General features: G+C 28.8%; 5 protein-coding genes across 15 annotated transcripts; 4 read left to right on the top strand and 1 right to left on the bottom strand.

The window, feature by feature from the left end:
• The first annotated feature begins 921 nt into the window (after positions 1-921).
• On the top strand, positions 922-7127 carry LOC134836180 (troponin T, skeletal muscle). 6 transcript variants are annotated; one of them, XM_063851444.1, is made up of 12 exons: positions 924-1016; positions 1713-1762; positions 2041-2079; positions 3174-3191; positions 4152-4518; positions 4574-4792; positions 4856-4948; positions 5008-5088; positions 5216-5294; positions 6511-6623; positions 6677-6712; positions 6776-7127. In XM_063851444.1, exons 2-12 carry the CDS (start codon positions 1740-1742, stop codon positions 6824-6826), a joined length of 1119 nt encoding a protein of 372 aa, XP_063707514.1. In that variant the 5' UTR covers positions 924-1016; positions 1713-1739; the 3' UTR covers positions 6827-7127. The 6 variants fall into 6 exon arrangements, with proteins under 6 accessions (XP_063707511.1, XP_063707514.1, XP_063707513.1 ...); XM_063851443.1 differs by lacking the exon at positions 5216-5294 and adding an exon at positions 5565-5643 and having other exon boundaries at positions 925-1016; XM_063851441.1 differs by lacking the exon at positions 5216-5294 and adding an exon at positions 5565-5643 and having other exon boundaries at positions 922-1016; positions 6677-7127.
• A 769-nt stretch (positions 7128-7896) lies between these two features.
• Positions 7897-14054, top strand: LOC134835785 (neural cell adhesion molecule 2-like). The gene is made up of 10 exons (XM_063850748.1): positions 7897-7923; positions 8688-8885; positions 8947-9054; positions 9230-9361; positions 11931-12080; positions 12488-12687; positions 12916-13035; positions 13093-13255; positions 13312-13930; positions 14007-14054. Exons 1-9 carry the CDS (start codon positions 7914-7916, stop codon positions 13545-13547), a joined length of 1317 nt encoding a protein of 438 aa, XP_063706818.1. The 5' UTR covers positions 7897-7913; the 3' UTR covers positions 13548-13930; positions 14007-14054.
• LOC134835783 (proline-, glutamic acid- and leucine-rich protein 1-like) lies at positions 14054-16698 on the top strand. Of its 5 annotated transcripts, none has more exons than XM_063850742.1 (5): positions 14054-14126; positions 14194-14333; positions 14404-14620; positions 14673-15408; positions 15470-16698. In XM_063850742.1, exons 2-5 carry the CDS (start codon positions 14226-14228, stop codon positions 16578-16580), a joined length of 2172 nt encoding a protein of 723 aa, XP_063706812.1. In that variant the 5' UTR covers positions 14054-14126; positions 14194-14225; the 3' UTR covers positions 16581-16698. The 5 variants fall into 5 exon arrangements, with proteins under 5 accessions (XP_063706812.1, XP_063706816.1, XP_063706813.1 ...); XM_063850746.1 differs by lacking the exon at positions 14054-14126 and having other exon boundaries at positions 14138-14333; positions 15470-15743; positions 16135-16289; XM_063850743.1 differs by lacking the exon at positions 14054-14126 and having other exon boundaries at positions 14138-14333; positions 14697-15408; positions 15470-16696.
• An 88-nt stretch (positions 16699-16786) lies between these two features.
• Positions 16787-18435, bottom strand: LOC134835784 (pyruvate dehydrogenase E1 component subunit beta, mitochondrial). Its single transcript, XM_063850747.1, has 5 exons — positions 18365-18435; positions 18066-18292; positions 17740-17901; positions 17120-17651; positions 16787-17048 (listed from the first exon to the last, which is right to left on the bottom strand). Exons 2-5 carry the CDS (start codon positions 18249-18251, stop codon positions 16864-16866), a joined length of 1065 nt encoding a protein of 354 aa, XP_063706817.1. The 5' UTR covers positions 18252-18292; positions 18365-18435; the 3' UTR covers positions 16787-16863.
• An 879-nt stretch (positions 18436-19314) lies between these two features.
• LOC134835656 (uncharacterized) lies at positions 19315-22174 on the top strand. 2 transcript variants are annotated; one of them, XM_063850574.1, is made up of 4 exons: positions 19315-19450; positions 19524-20003; positions 20106-21074; positions 21149-22174. In XM_063850574.1, exons 1-4 carry the CDS (start codon positions 19442-19444, stop codon positions 22103-22105), a joined length of 2415 nt encoding a protein of 804 aa, XP_063706644.1. In that variant the 5' UTR covers positions 19315-19441; the 3' UTR covers positions 22106-22174. The 2 variants fall into 2 exon arrangements, with proteins under 2 accessions (XP_063706644.1, XP_063706645.1); XM_063850575.1 differs by lacking the exon at positions 21149-22174 and having other exon boundaries at positions 20106-20828; positions 20885-20997.
• The last annotated feature ends 2032 nt before the right edge of the window (positions 22175-24206 follow it).

Here is a 24206-nt window from a genome sequence, read left to right as displayed (position 1 = left end):
ATAATTTCAGGCATTAATCGCTCGGACTTGAACAAAAAATTCCTTAAGCAAAAAAGTGTCAGCTGGGTCAAATCAATGTTATGAATTATTTACTTTTCAATAAAAAAATTTACAAATTTTTGTTTTAGAGATATGCAGATTGTGAAAAAAATAAGTAAAATTTTCAAAAGCTGCTCGATATAAGTAAGCCACATTCATAATGAGTCATATTCGACGTAAAATGGTATGAAAATGTACATTTCCTCGAACAATTTTATTTAGTTAGTTTTTCTTACTTTGAAATATCCAAAGTAAGTACTTCTTAATTATTTAACCAAATCACCTCCAGATTCATGTGTATCTAAAAGAAATCCATTAATTAGAAGCATACGTTTTTTTAATCAAACTTACTGCCAAAAATCTTAATAGAATTTCGCATACCTTTTTAGTAAAATTAATTCATAAATATTGAAAAACTCTTGAAATACACTTATGAAGTACCTAACCTTGCATCAAGTTATTTTGTCTTTATATAAACAAGAAAAATTTAAATATAATTGTTTGAATAAAAAATATATAGTGCGTTAAAATTATGTACTATTTAAATACGTGTGCAAGAAAATGTAATACCTAAAAATGTATGATTTGAGAACAATAAGATATTTCCAAAAAATTTTAACATTTACAATTATATTTTTTCCAAAATATAAATTGCGAAATCAAATTTTCTATTTTTGATGGAAAGCATATCTATTTCCTTTTTTTAAAGTAAATATTTGTACAAACATATTACAAAATTTAACTGGGAAATACATATACATCTTTCGTAAACTAACACAAACGATTTATTTTATTTTTCACCTACACACAAGTATTCGTTTATATTTTAAATAACTGTATATTAGTTTTTCCTAAAAAGCGAACGTGAGATCTTTTTTCACTCGAAGAAGAATCGAATATTTTATTTTAGTCGGCCAGCAGCCTCCTTTACGACGACAAGTGTGTGCTGCCATTCGTAGTTATTTTTTTTTTGAGAAGTAAGTGTTGGAAGTGAAAAGATTATTTTTAATGATTATATTAATATCGGAAAAAAATTATTAAAAGTCTAATGCAATTTTACAATAAGAAATAATGATTCTTCAACGAAGTGCTTATAAGTGAAGAAAAACTTGGTTTTAACAGATAGAAGAATTGTTAAATTTATTTTTACACTATAATTGTAAAAATATTTTCGATATTCTTCTTTTTTGAAATAATTGCGATAGTGGAACACTATATATAACACCTTTTAAAATGAATCTTACAAGTGACCGATTTTGGTAACATGATTATTTTCTCACCTACACATAAGAATTTTGATTTTTCACATTTTTACTTATGTGTGAGCGTCAAAAGCCATTGAGCAATATATTTAGTTCAAAAGTTAAGTAATAATGAAATTTCGGTTCACACAAACGCTACATGTGTGTTTTCGTGGAAATCTAAATATAACTTTTCTTAATGTTATAAAATTTCTTGCGGGATTTGTTAGTATTAGTTAGAATATGATGATATTTGCCATTCGTTGAGATAAATCTAAAATTAAACATATGAAGTAATGTAATTTCTCTTCAGTTGCATCATAAATGACTTCTTCTTTAAGTGATTGATTTCGATATTTATGCTTAAAGACTCAATGATGCTCAATATTTTTTGTATAAAAAAAATTACAATGACTCCATTATTTTTTTTAGGTTTTTGCTTAACTAAAAAAAGCCATCATGTCGGATGAAGAGGAATACTCGTAAGTTTTGTATTATTCGAAATGATTTTACTATATTCATCAAATGTATTTCAAAACTTTAACGTTTTTATATTTCGTTATAAATATTTGTAATACAAAATATGTTTATATTGATTTTTACTGATTTTGTTTCTCGTGATAGTTGTTTTTTTAAGTATTAAGACGGTGTTTCATAAACCGATTCCACCCTTTTGAGAAAATATAGTATATTTGTTTTTAACACATCCTTGAGTTAGCCCTTCATAAATTAAATATTACTGTCGAAAAATTTTTTATAGCTCCGAAGAGGAAGAAGTCGTTGAAGAGACTCATGAAACGTAAGTAATTTTTGCTTCTTATGTTGTACTTAGGGTTTAAATATACAAAAAATACAGTTTGGAAAGTCCATGACTTACACAAATGACTGCGATATCTTAGTCAATTATTTACTTATTATAAAAGTAAAGCTTACAATTAAACTTTTGAATATTTTATTTTTTAAGAGCATAATAATTTTTTTTTGTTGGAATTTCTACAATTTTTTTTTTTTTTTTGCAGGAAGTAAGTGCAATTTTTAGATAGTTGAAAAAAAATCATAACTATACAATGAATGTATACTTATTAAATTCGAGAATGTTAAAAAGTAGAACTTTAGAGCATTGGTAAAAAAAAACCACTTTTTTATTTTTTTTTCTCATATATACCTATAATTCATAAAAATATAATTTTTAAAAACTAATTTTTCATGCTTTTTTCTGTACTTTTAATCGTCAAAATCATTATATATTGGAACTGATAAAAATTTTATTAGTTTTTATGCAATTATATATATTTTTTTAATAAAATACCTACTATTTGTTACTATGCAACATTTATTTATATTACCTACAAAAAATCTTTCAAATTATGAATTTTAATTTAACATCTTAAAACGATTTTATTAAAAAAATATATTAATGATAACAAAAAAACTATAGAGCTGGTTAACAATTATATCTATAAAAAAAATAAGTATATTGGGATTTCTTTTACTTGTTCTTTTCATATTTAACGCATAAACTACATAAAAAAGTTTTTTTTTTAAAAAAGCAAAAAATTTTATTAAAACAAAGCTAATAATAAACTTTTCATCATGATTGCACACAAAAAAATTTCAAAATTATTTTAAAATTATGAATCAGCTTATTTATAAACATATCCCGATGTTAATGAAAAACCACAAACCTACTTAAACTTTATTTTTATTTTATTTTATATATATATATATATTTTTTTTTTGTTAGAACGTTTATATTTACCTTTTTGATCTTTTTATTTATTTTGTTTTACCCAAAAACAACCAAACAACTCCACTACATAAAAAATATATATTCATGTATATAAATCATATGTGGATTTGCCAATAATTTCTCCAATTATATATCAATTATAGACCAGCTGCAAAAACAGAGTAAGTTTTTTACATAGATATAAATACCTAATAAATAAATGTTACATATGTATATATTTATCTCACTTTATAACACTATGTAACTCGCGTATTATGTTTTAAACATACATCATAATTTATGCGTTATATCAATTTGAGGATTGCTTGTTTTACTTAGCAAAACATAATCAAATTATATATATATTTAATTATTATATAGAAATTTGTATACAAAAAGTAATCGCTTCAACCCGCTAAGTCGATAAAAAGGTGTTTTAAGAATTTCGTTGGACGCACAAATTCAAAATAAATATTTGTAAAATTGTTTAAGAAAATATTATAATAATAAAAAAATATTATAAAAAGATTCAATTACTGCAATATATGCGGAAAAATACAAAAAAAAAAGAATTTAAAAAAAAAAATAAAATTCTTGAAAAAATTTGTTGTAAAAAAATCATCATTATTGCAATACTTTCGATACAATATGGCCGATATTTTTAACTTTAATCGACTTAACGGGATTCATTAAAATTACCATTATGCTATAATAATTTAAATAAAAAAATAATGTTTAATATATAAATGTTGGGCAAATATAAACAATAATTTGAAAAGGAGATAAACTCGTAAGTTGCATGGCTTTATATGTAAATGTGAATTGGATACAAAAGTGCAACAAACAAAAATATTTCACATTACAATCAAATACAAAAAGTCGTTTAAAATTATGTGAATTTTTTTTTTGTTGTAGTTCGCAATAACATTAGTACACAGTACCTACAATAAATACCTAATAATTTTTTGGATTAATTTTTACATGTTCGTTAAACCGTTTCAAATTTAGCATGTTTTTTACTATTCAAACATAAAAAATGCCTAATTTACGGTTTTTTATATCATTACTCATACATGTGATAATTAATTTTCGAAATTTTACCATTTATTTATACAACTTTTTTTTTCAATTTAATATTATAGAGGAGATGATCCCGAGTTCATTAAGCGTCAAGACCAAAAACGTTCCGATTTGGATGAACAACTTAAAGAATATATCCTCGAATGGAGAAAGCAACGTGCCAAGGAGGAAGATGAACTCAAAAAGCTGAAGGACAAACAAGCTAAACGTAAGGTTTCCCGTGCTGAAGAGGAAAAACGTATGGCTCAACGTAAAAAGGAAGAAGAAGAACGTCGTGTCCGTGAAGTTGAGGAGAAAAAGCAACGGGAGATCGAAGAGAAGCGTCAACGTCTCGAAGAAGCTGAGAAGAAACGCCAAGCTATGCTTCAAGCTCAAAGAGACAAAGACAAGAAAGGTCCAAACTTTACCATCCAGAAAAAGGAAGGAGGAGTAAGTTTTGCTTACTAAATCATTTCTTTGTGGATAACTAAACAAACATTTTTAGTTGGGACTATCGAGCGCTGCCATGGAACGTAATAAGACCAAGGAGCAATTAGAAGAAGAAAAGAAAATTTCACTTTCCTTCCGTATTAAGCCTTTGGATATTGACAGTCTTAGTGTCGATAAACTTCGTTCCAAGGCTCAAGAGCTTTGGGAAACTATTGTCAGACTTGAAACTGAAAAGTATGATTTAGAAGAGAGGCAAAAACGTCAAGATTACGATGTAAGTTAATGCAGTTAATGCATTCAATAACTTTCAACAGTCATTAATGTTCATTAACTTTAGTTGAAAGAATTGAAAGAAAGACAGAAGCAACAATTAAGGCACAAAGCCTTGAAAAAAGGTTTGGACCCTGAAGCTCTCACCGGAAAGTATCCAGTAAGAAATTTTTAGTCTCCTTTTGATACATAATTTATCTAACATGATTTACATTGTAGCCAAAAATACAAGTTGCATCAAAGTATGAACGGCGTGTCGACACCAGATCATACGATGATAAGAAGAAGCTGTTCGAAGGTGTAAGTAAAAATATATTTTATATATAAATTATATCCAATATTGGAAAATCGTAAAGTAACTACTGTCCTGGTTTATCTTTTGGATTATACGACGAATATAATGATTTTTTTTTCACTTTATAAAAAGGGCTACTCTACATTAGCATCTGATTTAATGAATAAAAAATGGCAAGAGAGACAAGAAATGTTTATGTCAAGAACGAAAAGTAAGACTCTTATTAAGGAACAAATTATTCTTTTACCCTGAATCGTGTCAGTGTCATACAAATCAAATAATGCACACTTGTTTTCTTTTCTGTAAAACGACATTGATCAGTTTTTAACATTTAATGTGTTACACCATATTCATGTGAAGTTGCACATTTTTGTTTATTTGTTAAAATACCAAAATATACAGTTATTGTTACTTGATATTCCAATGTTACCTTGAAACATGCACGTTTGATTTCCTTACAAAGCATTTGTTGTACATTTAGGGATTCGAAACCTTGAGCAAGGAATATCTTGAAAAAATTTGGTCAGAACAAAACGAACATTTCGGTGGTCGCCAAAAATGTAAGTATCAGTACACATATGTGTACACATATTTATTTTTTTATTACTGATAAATATTTACTGATAAAAAATTAAATTTGTTTGTTAAAACCTTTTACTTGTGCATAACACTATTTATTTATAAACAAGAAAAGTTATATCGGTCTAAGTAAATAACACTGACCGACACGAAAACCACTACCTCAATGTGCCTCACCAATTCTAGCTGATTATGAAAGTAGGCACCTATACGTCTCCAAAATGCCCACTCATAGGTCTGTAGCACGTCGGAGTCCAAGGCACACCGCATTTGAAGTTTCTATGGATTTCAGGTATCTCTTACAAGGAATTTTTACATATTTCGGAGGTTTTCAGCCAAAATATAGGTCTAAACCCATAAGAGTTGTATATTTTTGAAAAACTTAGATAACAGGCAATCTAAAAAATATAATTTCATGGAGGTAGAGTCGAGTTTTGGCTTCTCAGAAGCTCCAATTCAGGAAAAAATGGAGAAATTTGCCTTTTTCCGGCGGTTTTGGTGCTCCGAACGAGCCAAAACTTGAATGAACCTCCATGAAAAAATATTTTTAAGATTGCTTTTTATCTAAAAATTCCAAAAATATACAACTCTTATAGGTTTACACCTATATTTTGGCTGAAAACCTCTGAAATATGTAAAAATTCCTTGTAAGAGATACCTGATATCCATAGAAACTTCATATGCGAATTGTCTCGGATTCCGACGTGCTACAGACCTATGAGTGGGCATTTTGGAAACGTCTAGGCACCTAGTTTAATAATCAGCTAGAATTTCCGAGGCACATTGATTTAGTGGTTTTCGTGTCGGTCAGTGAATTATTGACATACTATACTATATTTTCATATTAGCCAAATTACCTAAATGGTTCGGAGAACGTCCAGGCAAAAAAGCTGGGGATCCAGAAACACCAGAAGGAGAAGAAGATGTCAAAGTAGAAGAGGATGAAATTGAAGAAGAAGAGGTCAGTCGGTCAGTTTATTATAAGTTTTATTATTATTACTATTATTCATTCAGGTCGAAGAGGAAGTTGAAGAAGAAGCCGAAGAAGAGGTATTATCGATTCATTTTAAAAATAAAAAGCAAATATACTTATTTCAATTAATTGATTTAAAGGAGGAGGAAGAAGAAGAGGAAGAAGAAGAAGAAGAGGAAGAAGAAGAATAACTTTCTTGCTACTAAGAATATGGTGAACTCACAGTTCCAGATCCTCAATAAATACTAAAAAAATATTTATTTGTTTTTATTTAAAAAAAAAGATCTGTCAAAGTTTCTTTGTCAAAAAAAAAACAAAAACATCAACTTTTGCAAAATAAATATATCAATGTTTTATTACTGACACAAAATACCACATAATGTCTGCGTTATTAATGATTTTACTATAACTTAGCTATTTAATTAAAGATTTATTTTACTATATTGGATAACGAAATAAAGTTTTACGTATGTGCAATAAATATTGAATAAATTCGTTTTTGTTACTCACTTCTTGCTCTTTCAAGATAGAGAGTTTCACTGGAAAATTTTTATATGAATTTTAATACTCTAGAATCAAATCAAAAAAAAAAAAAAAATCACTAGAATCTTGCTAATATTTGTCCCCAAATGTTGTTACAAACTTTATTATGTTAACGATTTTTGACAACACGTTTTATAATTTGAGTTTCGAATATAAATCATATTTAAGTGGGTATAATATTTTGTTAAGTCTTGTTCTAAATTCTTCCTTTTTTGTGTTCCAATTTTTTAAATTTAAAATTTTTGAAGCCTTTTTTCGGTTAATATATTGAAAAATGGTCATATGCGCATACTTACCAAGAACTTTTTTTTTTAATGTAAACTAGATGTAAACAGAAAAATAACTCACCACATGGTAAGAGATTGTAGATAAAATTATTCATTTATTTAATGTTTTAAGAACAGGGGCATAGTAAACTTTTTATTGTCTTATTGTAACAAAGTAGTCAGTCAAACTCGCAAAGCGGATAATATTTATTAATAAAAATAGTGTAATAAATCAAGGGGATTAATCAAGGGTGATTCAATTAAATCTTGAAATACAATAATTTCTTTCTTTAATTTGATATACATGTACTGTCAAACTATCTGTTATCTATCAAGTAAATAATTTAATAAATAAATTAAATAATTAATGTAATACGAAACGATTTGTAATACATGAAAAGCAACGTTTGAGCAATATTTTATAATGAAAAACAGTCAAAGAATATTGTGTATTTTCACGTCAATATTGATGTACATAGGTAAGTTTGGTATTCTTACTCGTTTTTCATAATTGAAACGATTTTCTTAAAATATTAAGTAGGTACATATGTGCGTACTTGTCCACTTTTTTACTCTATTCTATAGTGTTTGAATGTAATATGTATAATTTTTTTTTTTTGACAAAATTCTATTTTTCGTATTGAGGAAATATACTATCGATATTATCTAAAAATCATCCTTTACTTTTATCATATCAATTCTTTATACTATTTTCCTAAAAAATGTACAACATTATAAAAGTAAAGGTATATGTAATGTATACTATCCGCCAAAAAGACGCCAGTTTGTACACATAGTACAGCTTGAGAAAATATTTGTGTTTGTAATATTCCAAGAGTTTTCACTTTTCTCGTTACTAACTTGCTCAACATTTTAAGTAGGTTTATTTTTAAGTTATCATCTATTAAGTTTGTATAAGATGAGGCAAATTAGTATGTTTGTGATTTTTTTTAATTTAATGTTTGTGGTATTAGTAGTTAGTATTAGTTTACTAATATTTTTCTAAAAGAAATTTAGAAAATTGTGACACAATAAACAAATTAATTTTCCAAAAAAAATATTTCCGACAAACTCAACAAATTTTTATCTTCATTCGTTTCGGTGTTCGCAGAAATAAGTTTGTGTAATACCAAAATAAATTTAGCAATCAATTAGTAGAAATAAATTGTTTTCGATGTGTGCAATATGTGTCAATGTGTGTAAAGTTTTCTAATTCTATATTTTTTCCTTTTTTGTAACACAGAATATAGTGGCGCTTTAAGTGATAACTTAATTATTAGCCCTTCAACACCAGAAATAGTTCGTTTCGTTAATGATTCTCATATCGTAACGTGTAGTGGAAATAAGGGAGTAAAAATTTTGTGGCAAAATCCAAAAGGTGAAATTCTTTTGATAACAAAAGGTCGAATTCATGTTGAAGAAATATCAACAAGAGGCATAGGTAAATAGGTGAATTGAAAAGTAACTTTAACTTTTAATTTAGTAAAACCATATATTCTTAGAAAACGTAGCTCTTGTATTTGAAACAATAAATGTTATGGATGCAGGATATTGGTTTTGCCATATTAAGGACACCGCTACTAAACGGTTCTTCAGATTAGTTGTGAATGGTAGCGTTTAGACTATTATCTGATTAATATTTGCCATTTTTTCCCAAAAGACTACCAAAGTCCTTTTTTCATTAATTTTAGCTAAATTAAATTTATTCATTAATTATTTGATTATTCAAGGCAGTAATCAAATAATATTTGAAACAAAAATAAATAACGTTTATTACTACAATAGAAGAGATTTCATTTATGGATACACCGACCCTTCAAAATACTACTGAAAATAATGATGTTACAATCAGATGTGGAGTAAAAGGAATTCCAGAGCCAAGCGCAGCTTGGTATTATAGTGGAAAAAAAATTTTATGTAAGTGCATTAGAAGTTTTTGGATTTTTATAGTATTTCAAAGAAATCATGCGGTATTATCTTTAAATTAGGAAGGTCATGAGGTGAACAAAACCAAAATCTTAAACGATAAATTTTTACGAAGACTACCGGTCTGTACACATTTTAAAACGAGAATGAATTGCATTCGTTTATAAACCTCATTTCAATGTGTTCAATTCCATGATTTTTCCTGGATTTTTTTAGTTTTCCTGAAAGTTTTCACTTTTCGCGGGAAAACCCCCTGAAATCTTTTTAAGATTTTCCATGAATTTTCCGAGTTTTTCCAGAAATTTGCATCAATTTTCACTTTTCATGTCACTCGCGAGACTCCCCTAAACATTTTAAAATTTTGAAAGTTTTCAAGATTTTTCGATTTACCATGAATTTTCCGAAGTTTTCCACTAATTTTCATCGGCAACATTTTTCAACGGAAAAACACTAATTTAAATATCCAACGGACAATTTTTTAAAAATATGCTGTCAAATCTGTTATTTGAAAAGAATTCGCCAAACTTGCTAATTCAAACAAAGTTACAGTGGCACACCATAAAGACGGCCGGACGGACGACATCACGAGCACAATACCGCATTTTTTTCAAAAAAATTGAAATGCGGTAAAAAAGTTTTGAAATACTTTTTCATACAAAATCACAAAATTTTAACAATTTTTGAGCGTTAAATAAAATTTTTGATGTTTTTTACCCCTATTACTTTTGAGATTTGCTAATTTAAAGTAGATTTCAGAATATTTCTGGCGCCATCTGATTAAAATTTAAAGAATAAAACTTCATAAAAAATAACTGTCAAAAAATTTTGAAAAATAGATTTAGTAAATATTATCGTCGCACCACCAAATTTCCCAAAAGTCGCAAAAAAAGTGCGACTTCACCAATTTCAAACACCTCAAAAACCCGAGTTGCCACTTATTGACTTAAAAATTTGAATTGATTGTTTACATTTTAAAATACTGAAATTATTAAAGAAATTATCATCAAAATCTTATTTAGATGTTAAATTTATGTCATGAACACCATTAGGTAGCTTAATTTAATTGCTAAAGAAGTTTGAATTGTGCCCTTCAAAGCGAATAATCAACATTTGAGGGAAGTTTGTTTTACTTCTTGACGTGTTTATTTGACGTTGCCAGCGATCAAATAAGCATCTCTTAGATGCTAAATTAACATCTGAATAAGATTTTGTTATTTTTTTGAGTGGCTCTTTAAAATAATCTTATAAAATTGAACAAAATTATAATCCGATTTTGAGTTGGTTCAAATTGATAATCGTCGCAGTTTTTTTTCGTTGCAGATTTCAAAAATTTGCACTTAATGAAATTTTCAACCGAAACAACGAAACGAAACAATAAAATATGATTTTCAAAACAAAAATTAGTATTAACTAAAAATTTTTCAAAACATTTTGGAAAACTTTCTCAAAATATATGAAAATAGACCAAAAAACGGTAACTTTTTTTTTATTTTGCCCCTTTGGATTTTCGACTATTAAAATGGGGCTTCGGACTTTATTTTTAATTTTCATTTGGTGCGGCCTTGTTCTAAAAATTTTTAGAGAAGAAAACTCATGTTAAATTTCGTTTTTCAATACGAAAATTCTTTAAAAAAAATTTTTAGGGCAGATTTTTCGAATAAATTCCGTCGAAAAAAATTTTTGAGCTAATGATGGGGTTTTGTTAAGGATAAAATTCTGAGCAAAATGGTATACATGATGTTGGGCTCATGACTCATTTTGACCCAGTTAGAGCGCAAAAACGCGTTTTAGGCTCTAAACGGGCTCAAAACCTATAAATAGCTTTATCTCCGTAACGTTTTAACCGATTTTGATAATTGTCGTTGGAAAGGTATTGAAAAGACGAACAAAATTGTCTTTGTGAAAAATTAGCTTACTTTGCAAATTAAAAAGTTATTAAACAAAAACCGCGAAAAAGAGCCCATCTTTGAGCCTGCGACATTTCTACAGCGGACGTTTGATCGGGCTCGGAGTACCTTCAAATAGAATTACTACTTAGAATTCAGTACAAAGATGCCATGACTCATACAAAATTACCCATACAGAACGTTAAGTTTCGTATGAACGTTACGTAGATAAAGCTATTTATAGGTTTTGAGCCCGTTTAGAGCCTAAAACGCGTTTTTGCGCTCTAACTGGGTCAAAATGAGTCATGAGCCCAACATCATGTATACCATTTTGCTCAGAATTTCATCCTTACCAAAACCCCATCATTAGCTCAAAAATTTTTTTCGACGGAATTTATTCGAAAAATCTGCCCTTTAAAAAAGTTTTTTTTTTAAATTTCTTGAAACAATATGAAAAAAGACCAAAACCCGTTTTTTAGATTTGCACCATTGGATTTTCGACTTTTGAAATGGGGCATGTGACAAAAAGTTAAAAAAAAACTTAGAGCCAATTGATTTAACCTACGTGATAAATTAAAATCACTACCTTTCTAATTAATAGATAAAACCACTTTCTCTCTTCGAATAATAAGACCGTTTATTTTACATTTAAAATATTTTTGTTTAACTTTTAGTTCCACATGAAAAATATACCAAACTTGCTGACGGACTCCTAATTAGAAACGTTACTAAAAATCAATCAGGAGAATACACATGTAGAGCGTATCAAATTTCTGATAAAATTAACGAATATGATGAAAAAACAATTAAGTTAACGGTCCATCGTAAGTAGCTTTTAGATGTTTATGGCATTAAACATCGTGGTATGTTTTTTTTTGTTTTTAAGCTCTAGATTTTTACTACCGCATTTCGAAGGCTATGGCAATGATGGTAGAAATCGTTGTTTTGAAGCCTGATTTAACTCTGTTCTTAAAGCAGAGTTAAGTTTGTCAAAATTAGAAAAATCGATATAAAACAAGAAAAAATACTTTTGATAAAGTTTCATATCAAAGGGCTCTGAATAGTGTCAAATAATTGGTTTTGTACTCAGACACGATTCTGAGCAATATAAAATATATTATTTTATTCGAAATGCGGTATCATATTTGGTCTATTTGCTATATTTTTTTATTTTTAATATAAACTGAAAATCACACATGTATATGTTACTTATATGTATTTTATTTTTTAGATAAACCAATTTGTATACAGGTAGAAGACAAGGATAATGTAAAATTTGGATACTTAAATGGTTATGTGAATTTAACGTGTATATGTACAGCAAAACCAAGATCCATCTTTTCATGGTACAATAATTTTGGAACTAGAATGGATAATCAGTTTCAGTTGAATACACAAATTTTCAACGATGACCATATATCAGTATTACAGGTTTGAGTTTTATACTAATATTTCTACATATTTAACCTATTTAGTTTTCAAAAACAAACTAGAAAAAAGTAAATGTCCTGAATCGTTTTAAAGTAATGGGTTGAAAAAATGGATTTTTTGATTTTTTTTTTTCGATTATAGAGCTCTCGACTAAAATATCTTTAATTTGAATCTGAGACACTGAATCTTGAGTCACAGATTCTCCATTCCTTTTTACCTTTATTTTAGGTGTTTATTAATGATAGTAAACTCTTTGGAAAATACACATGCACTGGACGTAACAACTTGGGATTTGCAGAAAGTACAATAGTTCTCACAGAAGGAAAACGACCTGATTTACCGAATAAGGTATTAAAAAAATATTTTCGAGTTTTACTGAACCCACATTATTTAATGACGTTTTAGTTTGAAATACAAGGATTTAACTCTGATTCGGTTAGTATTGATGTAGAAGCAACAGGAAGCGTGGACATTGTGAAATATCGATTTGATCTTTTGTCAGATAAAGAATATAAAGAGAAAGAAACTTGGAATACGGCACATAGATATGAGTTTCCAACAGCTAATGGTAATTTTACTTTTTGTTCATGTTTAAATATTCAATTTTCTAATTTGTTTTCCCAGGCAAGGTATATTTAATCAGCGGCTTGAATCAAAACACAACATATTTAATACGTGCTGCCTCATATAATTTGGCCGGTTCAAGCGAGTATACAGAATCTAAAGTGTTTACGACTCTTCCAATGAAGCTTCCAGTAAGCTCTGGATACTGTTTATCAAAATATAGCTTATTAATGTTACGAGTTTTGTATGTTGTTGTTGCTGTTTTTCCTCCCATCATTTCTGCGACTTTCGTCTGATTTTTTCATTGGAAAATATTTATATACATACTACATCTATGCATGAACCACTATTATGATTGAAAAATTTTAAGGTAAATTTGTTTTTGACGGATAACACGTTGAATCGAGTTTGTTGAAACGATTTAAGCTGTTGAAATGAGAATTTGTTGAAATTTGACAGGAGCTGTCAAGTAAATATTTCAACAATTTTTAGTTAAATAATTTTAAGAAATCAAATAAAGTTAGTTGGTTTATGACGATTTGAGATCCATTATCAAAATTGATTTTCATTGAGTCGCTCACTTATTGAAACTTTCAACAGTTTCAACACGTAGCTTGAAGACCCTAAATAAATGATAATGCAATATATGTAAATACATGTAGTACATAAATGTAAATAGGTAAATACGTAAATAACATTCAAAAGTGTTCAAAATACATTTTTGTAGTTTTATTTCTCTTAATTTTTGTTTATAGATAGATCACATATTGATGCATATATTCACTTCTTCCTATAAAAATGACACGTTATCAATTACAAATACTCCAAATAGAAGATGTATTTGATATAGGGTTCTTGAAGCATAAATTCATGTGGTATTTATTGTTTCAAGTTTTTCTTTTACTATAGAACAAATCATCTTTTTATTAATTTGTTATTTAGTTGAGTAAACTTTAGTCCGAAAAAGAATAAATATGAGTGATGTGTTAAGCTTATTACAGGAGACAGCTGTTCTTAACGAAAATTACGCTCCCATACTTTTAAAAGCAATTAAGCATAAATTATTAGAGGACGATTCAAAGGTTCGTTTACTGAGTAGTGCTTTGTTTAATTTTTTTCGTGTTTCATTTATTTATTGATTGAAAACTTTAGACAAAACATAATGATTTAATGATTACGAAAATCAATAGCCTACTTAATAATACAGCAACTAGAGGACAAGCGTTTACTTTTTTAATGCACTATTTGCCAGGATGCAGCGTAGATGTATTAAACGAACGAGGTTTGGTGTGGTTAAACGCAAGTATCAAAACGTGTGGTCAAAAACATTTGCCTAACTGTTTAATTGGTAATGGACTCGATGTTATACGTTAGTATCAATCATTTAAGTTCTCAAATAAATGCATACATAATAAATTTAGTGATGTTATCACTATTTATCACAGGTATTCTAATTGAGCGTTCTGTAGATGCATCAGAGTTTATGAAACAAATTAATCATTCATTATTACAAAAAATCCTGGAGACTGCATACAACACCACAGCGAATAATGTGGAATATAAAGTAATTAACTGTATTATACAATGTATGCTGAGCTATCCCGGCCTTTGCGGTCCTAGTAAAAATGTTGTTGAAAAAATTGCTTTTAAATATATCGATTCCACAAGTACAGAGTTAGTTCGAGGAGCAGCACTTATGCTTTTTTTAATGCAGTTAACAAGAAGTGGAGGCGAAGCAAAAATATTGCATAAGAAATATTTTACAGAATACTCTGAACAAATCATTGGATCAATACACCAATGTTTCAACGAGCTTTTCACAAATGTCGAAGAAAGCTTTGAAATTGAACCAAACTGTGATGAGACAAAGTTAAAATTACCAGAGTTGATTTTAAGTAATGATCCAGTAATAAAAGTTGCTCAGATGACACAAAGAATATTAAATTTGATGATTATTTTCAAAGAAATATTGATAAGCCCTTATAATGCAGGTAAAGTTGTTCGGCCGCACAAAATATTTGGAATGATTAGACGTGGATTAGATGTAAACCAGCATATTACTTTAAAAAATCAAATTATGGATAATATACTGCTATCATCTTTGATCCCTCAAATCCATGCTCATCTCTTTGGTATTTTAGGTGCTTTAGTTGTATTGTAAGTTTAATATTTTTGGTTCAACATTACATATAAACATTAATATTTATGTTTTTTTTAGATTACAGAAAAATACTCGTACTTTTTGCAAAGATATTATTTTAATTTACGAATCCTCGCTTAAATGGAGTAGTACCAGAGGAAAAAATCTCGGCTGTAAAAAACTTTATTCAGATCTTCGTGTTATGTTGTATGACTCTCTGATTCAGTATTGCAAGATCCTAGAGAAGGGTTCTCTATTGGAAAATATTGGTGAAGTAGTTGTGGCAAATATTATTGAAGATACTATCCCTTACAAACCGAAAATCGTTCTACAAAATAGTTTTTCGAAAAAGGTAAAGAAAAAAGTAAAAAAAATACAAAGCGATAATTCAAATTTAGAGGAAACTTCCAAGAATAAATTTTTCTCTAGTTCTCATACTTGGGAGCAAACAGACGAACCAAACTATAAATTATGCGTGAGCGCACTTAGAATGCTATCCGTGTTTATTCACGTGTCTGGTTATAATATTAAACCAACTTTACATAGAATCTTACAACAGCATATTTTACAGTTATGTTTGCAGATTGACATAAAGACACTTGATAAGACCCATTTATATTATTCAGATAGTTGCAGATATTTCTTGTATGACACTTTAAGTGCTCTTATATGCAATGCACATCATTTAGCACCACCACCTTTGCAATACACCATTAAAATCTTAACAAATGCATGTATTACAGATCCAAGCAGTGTAATCCGACAAAAATGTCAAGAACTAATTAAAAGCATAGAGAAGATTGTAAATCCACAAAGAACGATTCCTCATATAAAGATGAGTAAGGAAGAACTAAATAGTGCTATTAAACTGCTATGTAATGATGAGGATGAAGATACCGATAACAGTAATGAGATAATATACCTTAATGAAGATGAGCAAAAAAACAACGAAAAATCTGTCAACTTAAATGAATGCATATTATCTGTAGATGAACCTAATAATTCATTAAAATATGATAAAGCCCTTAACAATATAATAACAAATTCAATTAACTTGTGTACAGATACGATTGATCAAAAAAATTTGGTAACTGAATTAGATTTAGAATATCCACCAGAGAAACGGTTGAAGAAAAACAATGAAGACTTATTAGTAGATGAGCTTGTCGAAACCTTTGTTGATGAATAGGAATAAAATAATTACAAAGTTTTTTTTCGTTTTTGTTTTTCTAATTATTCATACAATAAGCAATAATTCGATCAATAAAACTAAATAAATAATTTTGAATCTAAAAATCAAAGCTAAAATTAGGTAGTTTGTTTTAATTTTTCTAAATCGTAAGCGTCGTAAAGTCAAAACGTTCAAATAATATCGAACTACTTAAAAATGGCATATTCAACACATTTTTTGAATCATTTTATTTTTAGAGGTTTAACATCTGATGTGAATACATGATTCTTTATTATAAATTTTATTTCACTCCCAACACTTTGTTCACTGCCGTTACTACATCATGAACTTGTGGCAGAGAGGCGTGCTCAAGAGATTTCGCGTATGGCATTGGGATGTCGACTCCAGTAACTCGCCACACAGGTGCATCTAAATGGAAAAACGTCTCGTGTTCCATCACACGGGCACAAATCTCTGAACCAATACCTTATAGCATTTGTATAAAAAAAAAAAAATAAACACATAAATTGATTATAAGTAAAATGATATTGACTCACCGCATTGTGGCCATCCTTGCTCTACGGTTACTAGGTGATGAGTTTTTTGTACTGACTTAAAAATTGTCTCAGTGTCCAATGGTCTAAGAGTCCGCAAATTTATAACTTCACATTCTATTCCTTTTCCAGCTAAATCTGTAGCAGCTTCCAAGGCTAGCTCTACAGCTTTCGAGTGAGCAACCAATGTAATATGTTTGCCCGTACGTTGAATTTTAGCCTTTCCGATAGGCAATACAAAATTTTTGTCCATAACTTGATCAGAAACTGGATATGCAACGCCATATAATAGTTCGTTTTCCAAAAAAACCACTGGATCAGGATCACGAATGGCTGCTTTAAGAAGCCCCTTGCAATCTTCGCTGTCATATGGTGAGATGACTTTTAACCCGGGACAATGTGAGTACCATGCGCCAAAGCATTGAGAATGCTGTGCTCCAACACCAGCTGCAGCTCCATTTGGACCACGAAAAACAATTGGAACATTTACCGTACCGGCTGACATGTAAAACGTTTTTGCTGCAGAATTTATTACCTTATTTGGTTTTTGATGAAAAACAAAATTTGATATTGCTTGCTGTTTTTGCACTGCAACAATGTAAATAATACAAGTTATTAATTACCTGATCAATGGCCTGCATTGAAAAATTAAAAGTCATGAATTCACAAATAGGTCTTAAGCCTGCCATAGCAGCCCCAACTGCAATTCCAGCAAATCCCATTTCAGTAATAGGAGTGTCAATCACCCGCTTGTCTCCATATTTTTTCCATAATCCTCTGGAAACCTAGGTGTATATAAAGTGTAGAGTTGATGATAACGTCATTATCACATATACGGGATAATATTTATACTGTCTAATAAATAGATACATTAGATAACCTTTTGCACATACAAAATTGATTTACGTAACAACTTTTGTGCATTTTTTTGTGTTTGTTTTGTTAATACCTTGTAGGCTCCATCGTATTGGGCCACTTCTTCACCGAGTATGAAGACTTTTTCATCGCGTTCCATCTCTTCATCGATCGCTGCATTTAATGCATCTCGAACAGTAAGTGGTTTTGCCAAATTTGTTGCTGTCGAGGAGAAGCTTCGACATGTTTGTCTAGTGAAAAATCTAGCGAAAGACAACATGATTCAGAGTAGGGTTTTCTTGCAGCTCCTCTCAAATAACACTAAAAGTTAAAAAAAAAGTGATTGACTCTTAAATTTTGAAAGTTTTTTAAAATTATTTATTTTTTACGTACATCAACAAATGGACCTTTCTTGCTATGTATGCAAAACGGTGAGAGATGTCCGCTAATTCAATAGAGAACATATGAGACGCGTAAAAATGATAAAAAATTTTTCCCAGCATGTACATACCCTATACAATAATTCCAACTGATTTCCGATCGGATTCCGTTCGGGATTTTACTCTCGAATGTCCGCTTTTTCCGACCAAAATAGTTTTTCTTCTCACCGATGAGGGCGCTAATGCGTCGTTCAATATTGATACATTTTGTTTTATTTTTCATATTTATTCTTTATTTTAATAAAAATAATCAAGTTTTTACATAAATTTAGTTTGCTTGTAGTATAAGTTTTTAAATTACGTGTAGATTTTACCTTGTCAAGCTTTTGTTTCTCCTCAAACGATGCATTCACCCTAATTTTTTGTCCCCGTTTCTTGCTGATTTGATCTGAAAAATGATTAAAAACTTAAGATTTTAATTTATTTACGACAAAATAAAGGTTTTTTAGCTGAATTTAAAGTGCTGTAACCAGAAATGATGAATTTCATTTCCAAATTTGATAAACTTTCGTCTTTATCACAATTGTTTGTGTTCTACTTCAGTATTTTAAGGCCTGACCTGCGCCTGTTTTTAATGTTTCTTCCTACATACACGAAAAAAAGCATGAAAAACATGTTTTAAAGTAAATATCTTAATCATTCTGAAAGTACATTTTACCTAAAACAAATTTGAAAATTTCGCCGGTGTCACATTTTTATTAAATATTCCAAATTTTGACACATAATTGAACTGAATTCCATGAGATCCATAAAAATCAACTTTTTGCGTAAAATCATTTTTAAATTTAAATGATTTTCAATAAATCTATCTTCACAAAAATTCACTTCTTTTCAATATGGCGGTAATTCTCGAACTGACAAATTGTACGACACACAATATTTTTGTACAGGGTCTTCGCAAAGTTTGGCTCAAAATGGCGTATAGATTGTTTATAAATAATAAAAGTAAAAAACACAAAATAACTCTGTAGTAAAATTCGATTATGCTTTAAATAAATATAGAAAATAAAAACAAAAATTGAGCAATATAATGGATACAGTAAGTGTCATCTTATATTTAGTTTTTATTAAATAAATTTAAAGTTGTTTTTTCTAACGTGGTCTCATTTTAGTCATACGAATCAATAAAGGTCAATCTTGACGTTAATCCTAATGATTTGCTGGACAATGCACCAGAAAAAATTGTCAATTTGTTAATTGGCGTATCTCAGAGGGCTGAAAAATGTTTTGATTTTCAAATAAGCGCATGGTTAGAAAAATATGAAACAGTGCGTAAACAACCTAATTTTGCAGAAGCAGGATTACTAATTTATTCCGCAAGTCAAATATATTCAAGAAAAATGAATTTTTTCGAAAAAATGGTGTACCAACTTGCAGCCAACTCAAAAAACAAGGAAGACTATAAAGATATAGATCAAACAAATATGGTTTCTCGTAGAGGAAATAAACTCCGCAATAGTACTATTGTTGACAGCTTGGATGAGGCTGAATTTTTTGTTCGAGAGTTTGATCATGTTCCAAATGTCAAGTTTACTGAATTGATAAAAAAGAAAAATTTTGAGTTTAATAGTTACTGGGAAAAGTTTAAACATGTAAGTATATTAAGTTATTCATATAAATTAATAATTCTTTATTCAAAATTATTCCACATAACTATACTAAATAAAGTATTTAATTTATTATTCTCTTCACAGTCTCAGTGTCGTTTCTTAAAAAACAAAAAAAATAAACTATTTATTTCGAAAAAGAACTCAATAGATAACTCAGAACTAATTGTAACAAATGCCGGTCTTGAAAAAAATCATATTTGCGACTATGATGGAGAAGATATAGTTGGGACCAAAGCTGACTTTCGATGTTTCTCATACATCTTTAATGATAAATTTCAACTCGTTTCGGATTATAACTTTAATCGGTATTTCAAGCAAGTTGATTTAGTTAATGAAATGCATAAACATCAGCAAGAAGTACAAAGCAAGATAAAAAGAAAAGACTACATAAGATTCAAGTTTTATATTTCAAATGATTACTTAAAGAATACTTATGACATTGAACTGACGAAAAATATCAATGGAGAAATGGAGTGTAATCATTCTACCGACTTGAACATTACAGATTTGGTCAATTCTAAATCCACAACTGAATCCGCGTCTTATGACTTAAATACAAGTGCGAAAAGCAGTGTGGCATGTGATTCTGCATATCAAAGTGTGTTATCGACTAATTATACGTTAGATCGAAGAACAACTGAAAAAAACGATTTCTTTAGTGCTAGCATTTTTGGAGAGAACTCAGATAAGGAGTTAACAGAATGTAATCTCCATGATGAACATGATGAGGGTATATCCATAAGATCGTTTTCAATTCAATCTCCTATCAACATGTCTGAAACTGGGTCAGAAATAAACTTAGATATGGTATACAATCTTCAAAGTTCAATTCAAAAAGTAGATCAGAGTCTTAATATTTTTAGAAACACACAAAATTTATTCTGGATTGATCCCGTGTATTTGGAACACAAAGAAAATTTTGAAATACCTATAAATTTTTTAGTACAGAAAGTAAATTTAGATATCAATTTCCTTCGCTTGCCCGACAGAAAATTAAAACGAAAATGTATTTTTGCACTCCCTCCCGATGATTTTAAACTGCGCTGTATTTACGTAAGTACTCAATAAATTAGTTATTATATCAATGTATTTATCGTTTTATATTATTTTGCGTTGTTCTTTTACAGATAAAACTGCCAGTAGAATCATCAAAATCAAGAGTCAATAAAGGTCAACATTCACAATTAAGAACTACAAATGATTCGATACACTCCAGTTCAAATGTTAGCGACACAGAAGATTTTTATGGATTCGAAGAATTAAATTCATTGTTAGAATTCAACCAGAATATAATGGAAACCAATACATCTACGCCTAATAAGAAAGTCTCTTATGACGCTTCTCAAACAATTAAAGAAATTCCATCTATTAATGATTCACAAAGTCTAATCACTGACGATGAAGATATTGAAAAATCGAAAAATGATAATAACCTTAGTACACCTGAACGGATACGAAGAATAAATTCAGCTAGGGTATCTCGTGATTCTGGAGTTGTGTCTCCCGAACCCAATTCACTTACAATTACAATGTCTGAAAACGAAAATAAATCAGATTTTTGCTTTGACCTACAGCATAATAACTCGGATAATACTTCTGTAATCAGGAATAAGCATCAATATCAGGAACAAATATCATATATTCAAACTTTAATTGAAAAGGTGAATCGTTGGCATCAGTACCTTAAACCTATTTTAAAAGCCTCAGAGGATCGCAGTTCATTTGATATTCATGAATATGGAACTGAAGTATTACATACATTTACAGGAGACAGAGAGGAAATTACATTTGCTAATGTTATGATTAATAAGCCGGATGATCAATTTGCAAGATATTTTCTTGCAACCTTGATGTTGGTCAATACTGGAAACTTGTTATTGACCAACAAAAATATGGACGTTGATCGAGTCTCCGAATCCAATGAAATACATTTGCAACTAAAAAGTCATGAACGTTTTTATGAAAAAACTCAAAACACACATGTGCCTTGTATTATTCAAACAAGTGGCACAACAAATAAGAAGCGAAAGTTCGAAGTCGATAACACATCAATAGAATTGAAAAAATGTAAAAAAGATATTTAGACTTCAAATATATTTATTTGATTTTGAATGTATTTATTTGAGCGCTCCAAATAAAATTATAATATGAAAGGTTGCAAGATAACTTTAAAAACTTTGGAAACATTTATTTCTTACAAAATGACAAAATTTAAAAACTTTTGACTGTTGAACAATATTTTAGTTGCTTAAAGAGCATTGATTTATGAAAAATAAATAAAAATGTTCATGAATAATAACGATCAAAAAAGTTTGAAAAACAAGTTCAGTATTTTTACCAAATTTATTTATTTAATAAAATTAAAAAAAGTTCACTGTATATGTCATGTGACATGTCGAATATTTTCGTAAGAATCTAAAAAAACCGAATGCTCTAAACTTAATCAACGAAATGCAACAACTTAAATAAATCAACTTTCGACTTTATTTTTAGTTTAATTTTGAACGGCCTAAACTAACCTTTATTTTATATGGACTTTTAATTCTCAATTTGAACTTAGAATTACTCAAAGGTATCACTGGCTCCTTATGACGGCGAATAAATATTCCGAAAGTATGATTTCTCATTAAATTTGATCAAAAAAATGCAGTTGTGCGATTTATCCTTTTCGCCCGGGATATATATGAAATCGAGTTAAGAATGAGAAAATATGCTTAAAGACGAGTATTTTAAGATACATTGAGGATAAGTAACGAAAAGGATAAGTCGCAAAATTGACATACAAGTTGCTAATAAGCCAAATTTCAAAATTTCTCCAAATTCTTTTTGGTTTGTTTTTGTTTTTTATGCTCTGTTATTGCAGAGTTAGTTCTATTGTTTTTCTCAGTTTGTTTAAAACTGCAGTTGTGCGATTTACCGTTTTCGCCCAGGAAATTTTTGTCAATTTTCCGATTTTATCGAAAAAAATAAAAAAAAAAAACTAAATATAAAACGGGAACTGAGAAATGATGAAAAACTACTGTTTAGAAAAAAAAATTATCCAAAAAAACAAAATAATAGTCCTAGATCCATAGTCCTTTTCGAAATTTAAAAGTTCGAAGTTTAGAATGGAATGATCCATATGGCTTTAATAAGACATTTTTTTTTATTGAAATGATGGGAGGTTTTGTTCAATTGATGAGAGTTCAAATTTGAAAAAAATAAATATAAATAAATGTTAAGAATCAACTATTAACGTCCAAAATCGTTTCAAACAAAAAATTAAAAAAAATATATGTTTTTTTCTCCCTTTCATGAAAATCCGCATGGGACAAAAATTATTCGCCTAATACTTTTCCTGACATGATTAAAACTGACAAATTATTTATTATTTTTTTTTTCTAATTTTTGCATTGCATAATTTTGCGGAATATTTTTGAAAACTTTGGAACAAAAAAAACTAATACACAATCTTTATTTTTATTTTAAATAGTGTCTTAAGTTTTATTTTATATAAGTACATGTCATAATCTACTTATAATGAGAATTAGAACAAATATATTTTCGTATTATAAAGGATGAGTTACGTCACTTATTTTCTGCGAGAATTAGAAATAATTTTTTTAATTATAGTTTTGATATATATGTATGTATTTTGTTCAGATAAATGATAGTTTATAAAGAATTAAATAAAAAAAAATTATGTATATTTATTTGTAAATCAATTATGATTAAATCATCAGTTTTCAATTATCAAAAAATTGTTCTCTTAAAACGAAATGTGTAATTGTTAATAAAATTTAGTATGATATTTAAGAATTTAGAAGAATTTAGCTTATAATAATAGATATGGGCTTCAATTTTATCGAAAAGATATTTCCTGTATTTTTCAGTTAAGTCATATGTTTTCCACAATACAACGTGATAAGTCTATATTAATTCATTATTTATCTAATAAGAGGGGATCTTTTAAAAAATTTAGACAAGTTAAATTTCCAACAGTTTTTCATCTTATTTTGAAGAAAAATCTTGACATGTGGGCTTTTAACAAACACTTAGGTCTGCAACATCTAAATGCGGTATAGTTGGTCGTTTAGTCAGGACCAATACATACTATTGATTCTCGTTTTTCTTTTCAAAGACTGAGTTCCATGGAAAGACACGCAACTACTTAGCATGGGTTTAGTATAATCAAATTAAACAAAT

This window comes from Culicoides brevitarsis, chromosome 3 (genome assembly GCF_036172545.1).
Source record: "Culicoides brevitarsis isolate CSIRO-B50_1 chromosome 3, AGI_CSIRO_Cbre_v1, whole genome shotgun sequence".
Taxonomy (NCBI): Eukaryota; Metazoa; Arthropoda; class Insecta; order Diptera; family Ceratopogonidae; genus Culicoides; species Culicoides brevitarsis.
Note: the sequence above shows the minus strand (reverse complement) of the source record. Positions and strands in the feature narration are given on the sequence as shown.

Excerpts from the sequence above, each read along its gene's own strand:
- LOC134835783 (XM_063850742.1), top strand. The coding sequence starts at position 14,226 with ATGAGTGATGTGTTAAGCTTATTACAGGAGACAGCTGTTCTTAACGAA. Across the intron at positions 14,334-14,403 it reads TATTAGAGGACGATTCAAAG|ACAAAACATAATGATTTAAT; the intron begins GTTCGTTTACTG and ends TGAAAACTTTAG. Across the intron at positions 14,621-14,672 it reads TAATGGACTCGATGTTATAC|TGATGTTATCACTATTTATC; the intron begins GTTAGTATCAAT and ends TAATAAATTTAG.
- LOC134835785 (XM_063850748.1), top strand. Across the intron at positions 12,688-12,915 it reads ACCATATATCAGTATTACAG|GTGTTTATTAATGATAGTAA; the intron begins GTTTGAGTTTTA and ends CCTTTATTTTAG. Across the intron at positions 13,256-13,311 it reads TGAGTTTCCAACAGCTAATG|GCAAGGTATATTTAATCAGC; the intron begins GTAATTTTACTT and ends TTGTTTTCCCAG.
- LOC134836180 (XM_063851441.1), top strand. The coding sequence starts at position 1,740 with ATGTCGGATGAAGAGGAATACTC. Across the intron at positions 5,089-5,564 it reads AGAAGAAGCTGTTCGAAGGT|GGATTCGAAACCTTGAGCAA; the intron begins GTAAGTAAAAAT and ends TTGTACATTTAG. Across the intron at positions 6,624-6,676 it reads ATGAAATTGAAGAAGAAGAG|GTCGAAGAGGAAGTTGAAGA; the intron begins GTCAGTCGGTCA and ends TTATTCATTCAG.
- LOC134835784 (XM_063850747.1), bottom strand. The coding sequence starts at position 18,251 with ATGTTGTCTTTCGCTAGATTTTTCACTAGACAAACATGTCGAAGCTTC. Across the intron at positions 17,902-18,065 it reads AATACGATGGAGCCTACAAG|GTTTCCAGAGGATTATGGAA; the intron begins GTATTAACAAAA and ends ATATACACCTAG. Across the intron at positions 17,652-17,739 it reads CAATGCAGGCCATTGATCAG|GTAATAAATTCTGCAGCAAA; the intron begins GTAATTAATAAC and ends AAACCAAATAAG.
- LOC134835656 (XM_063850574.1), top strand. Across the intron at positions 20,004-20,105 it reads ACTGGGAAAAGTTTAAACAT|TCTCAGTGTCGTTTCTTAAA; the intron begins GTAAGTATATTA and ends TTCTCTTCACAG. Across the intron at positions 21,075-21,148 it reads TTAAACTGCGCTGTATTTAC|ATAAAACTGCCAGTAGAATC; the intron begins GTAAGTACTCAA and ends GTTCTTTTACAG.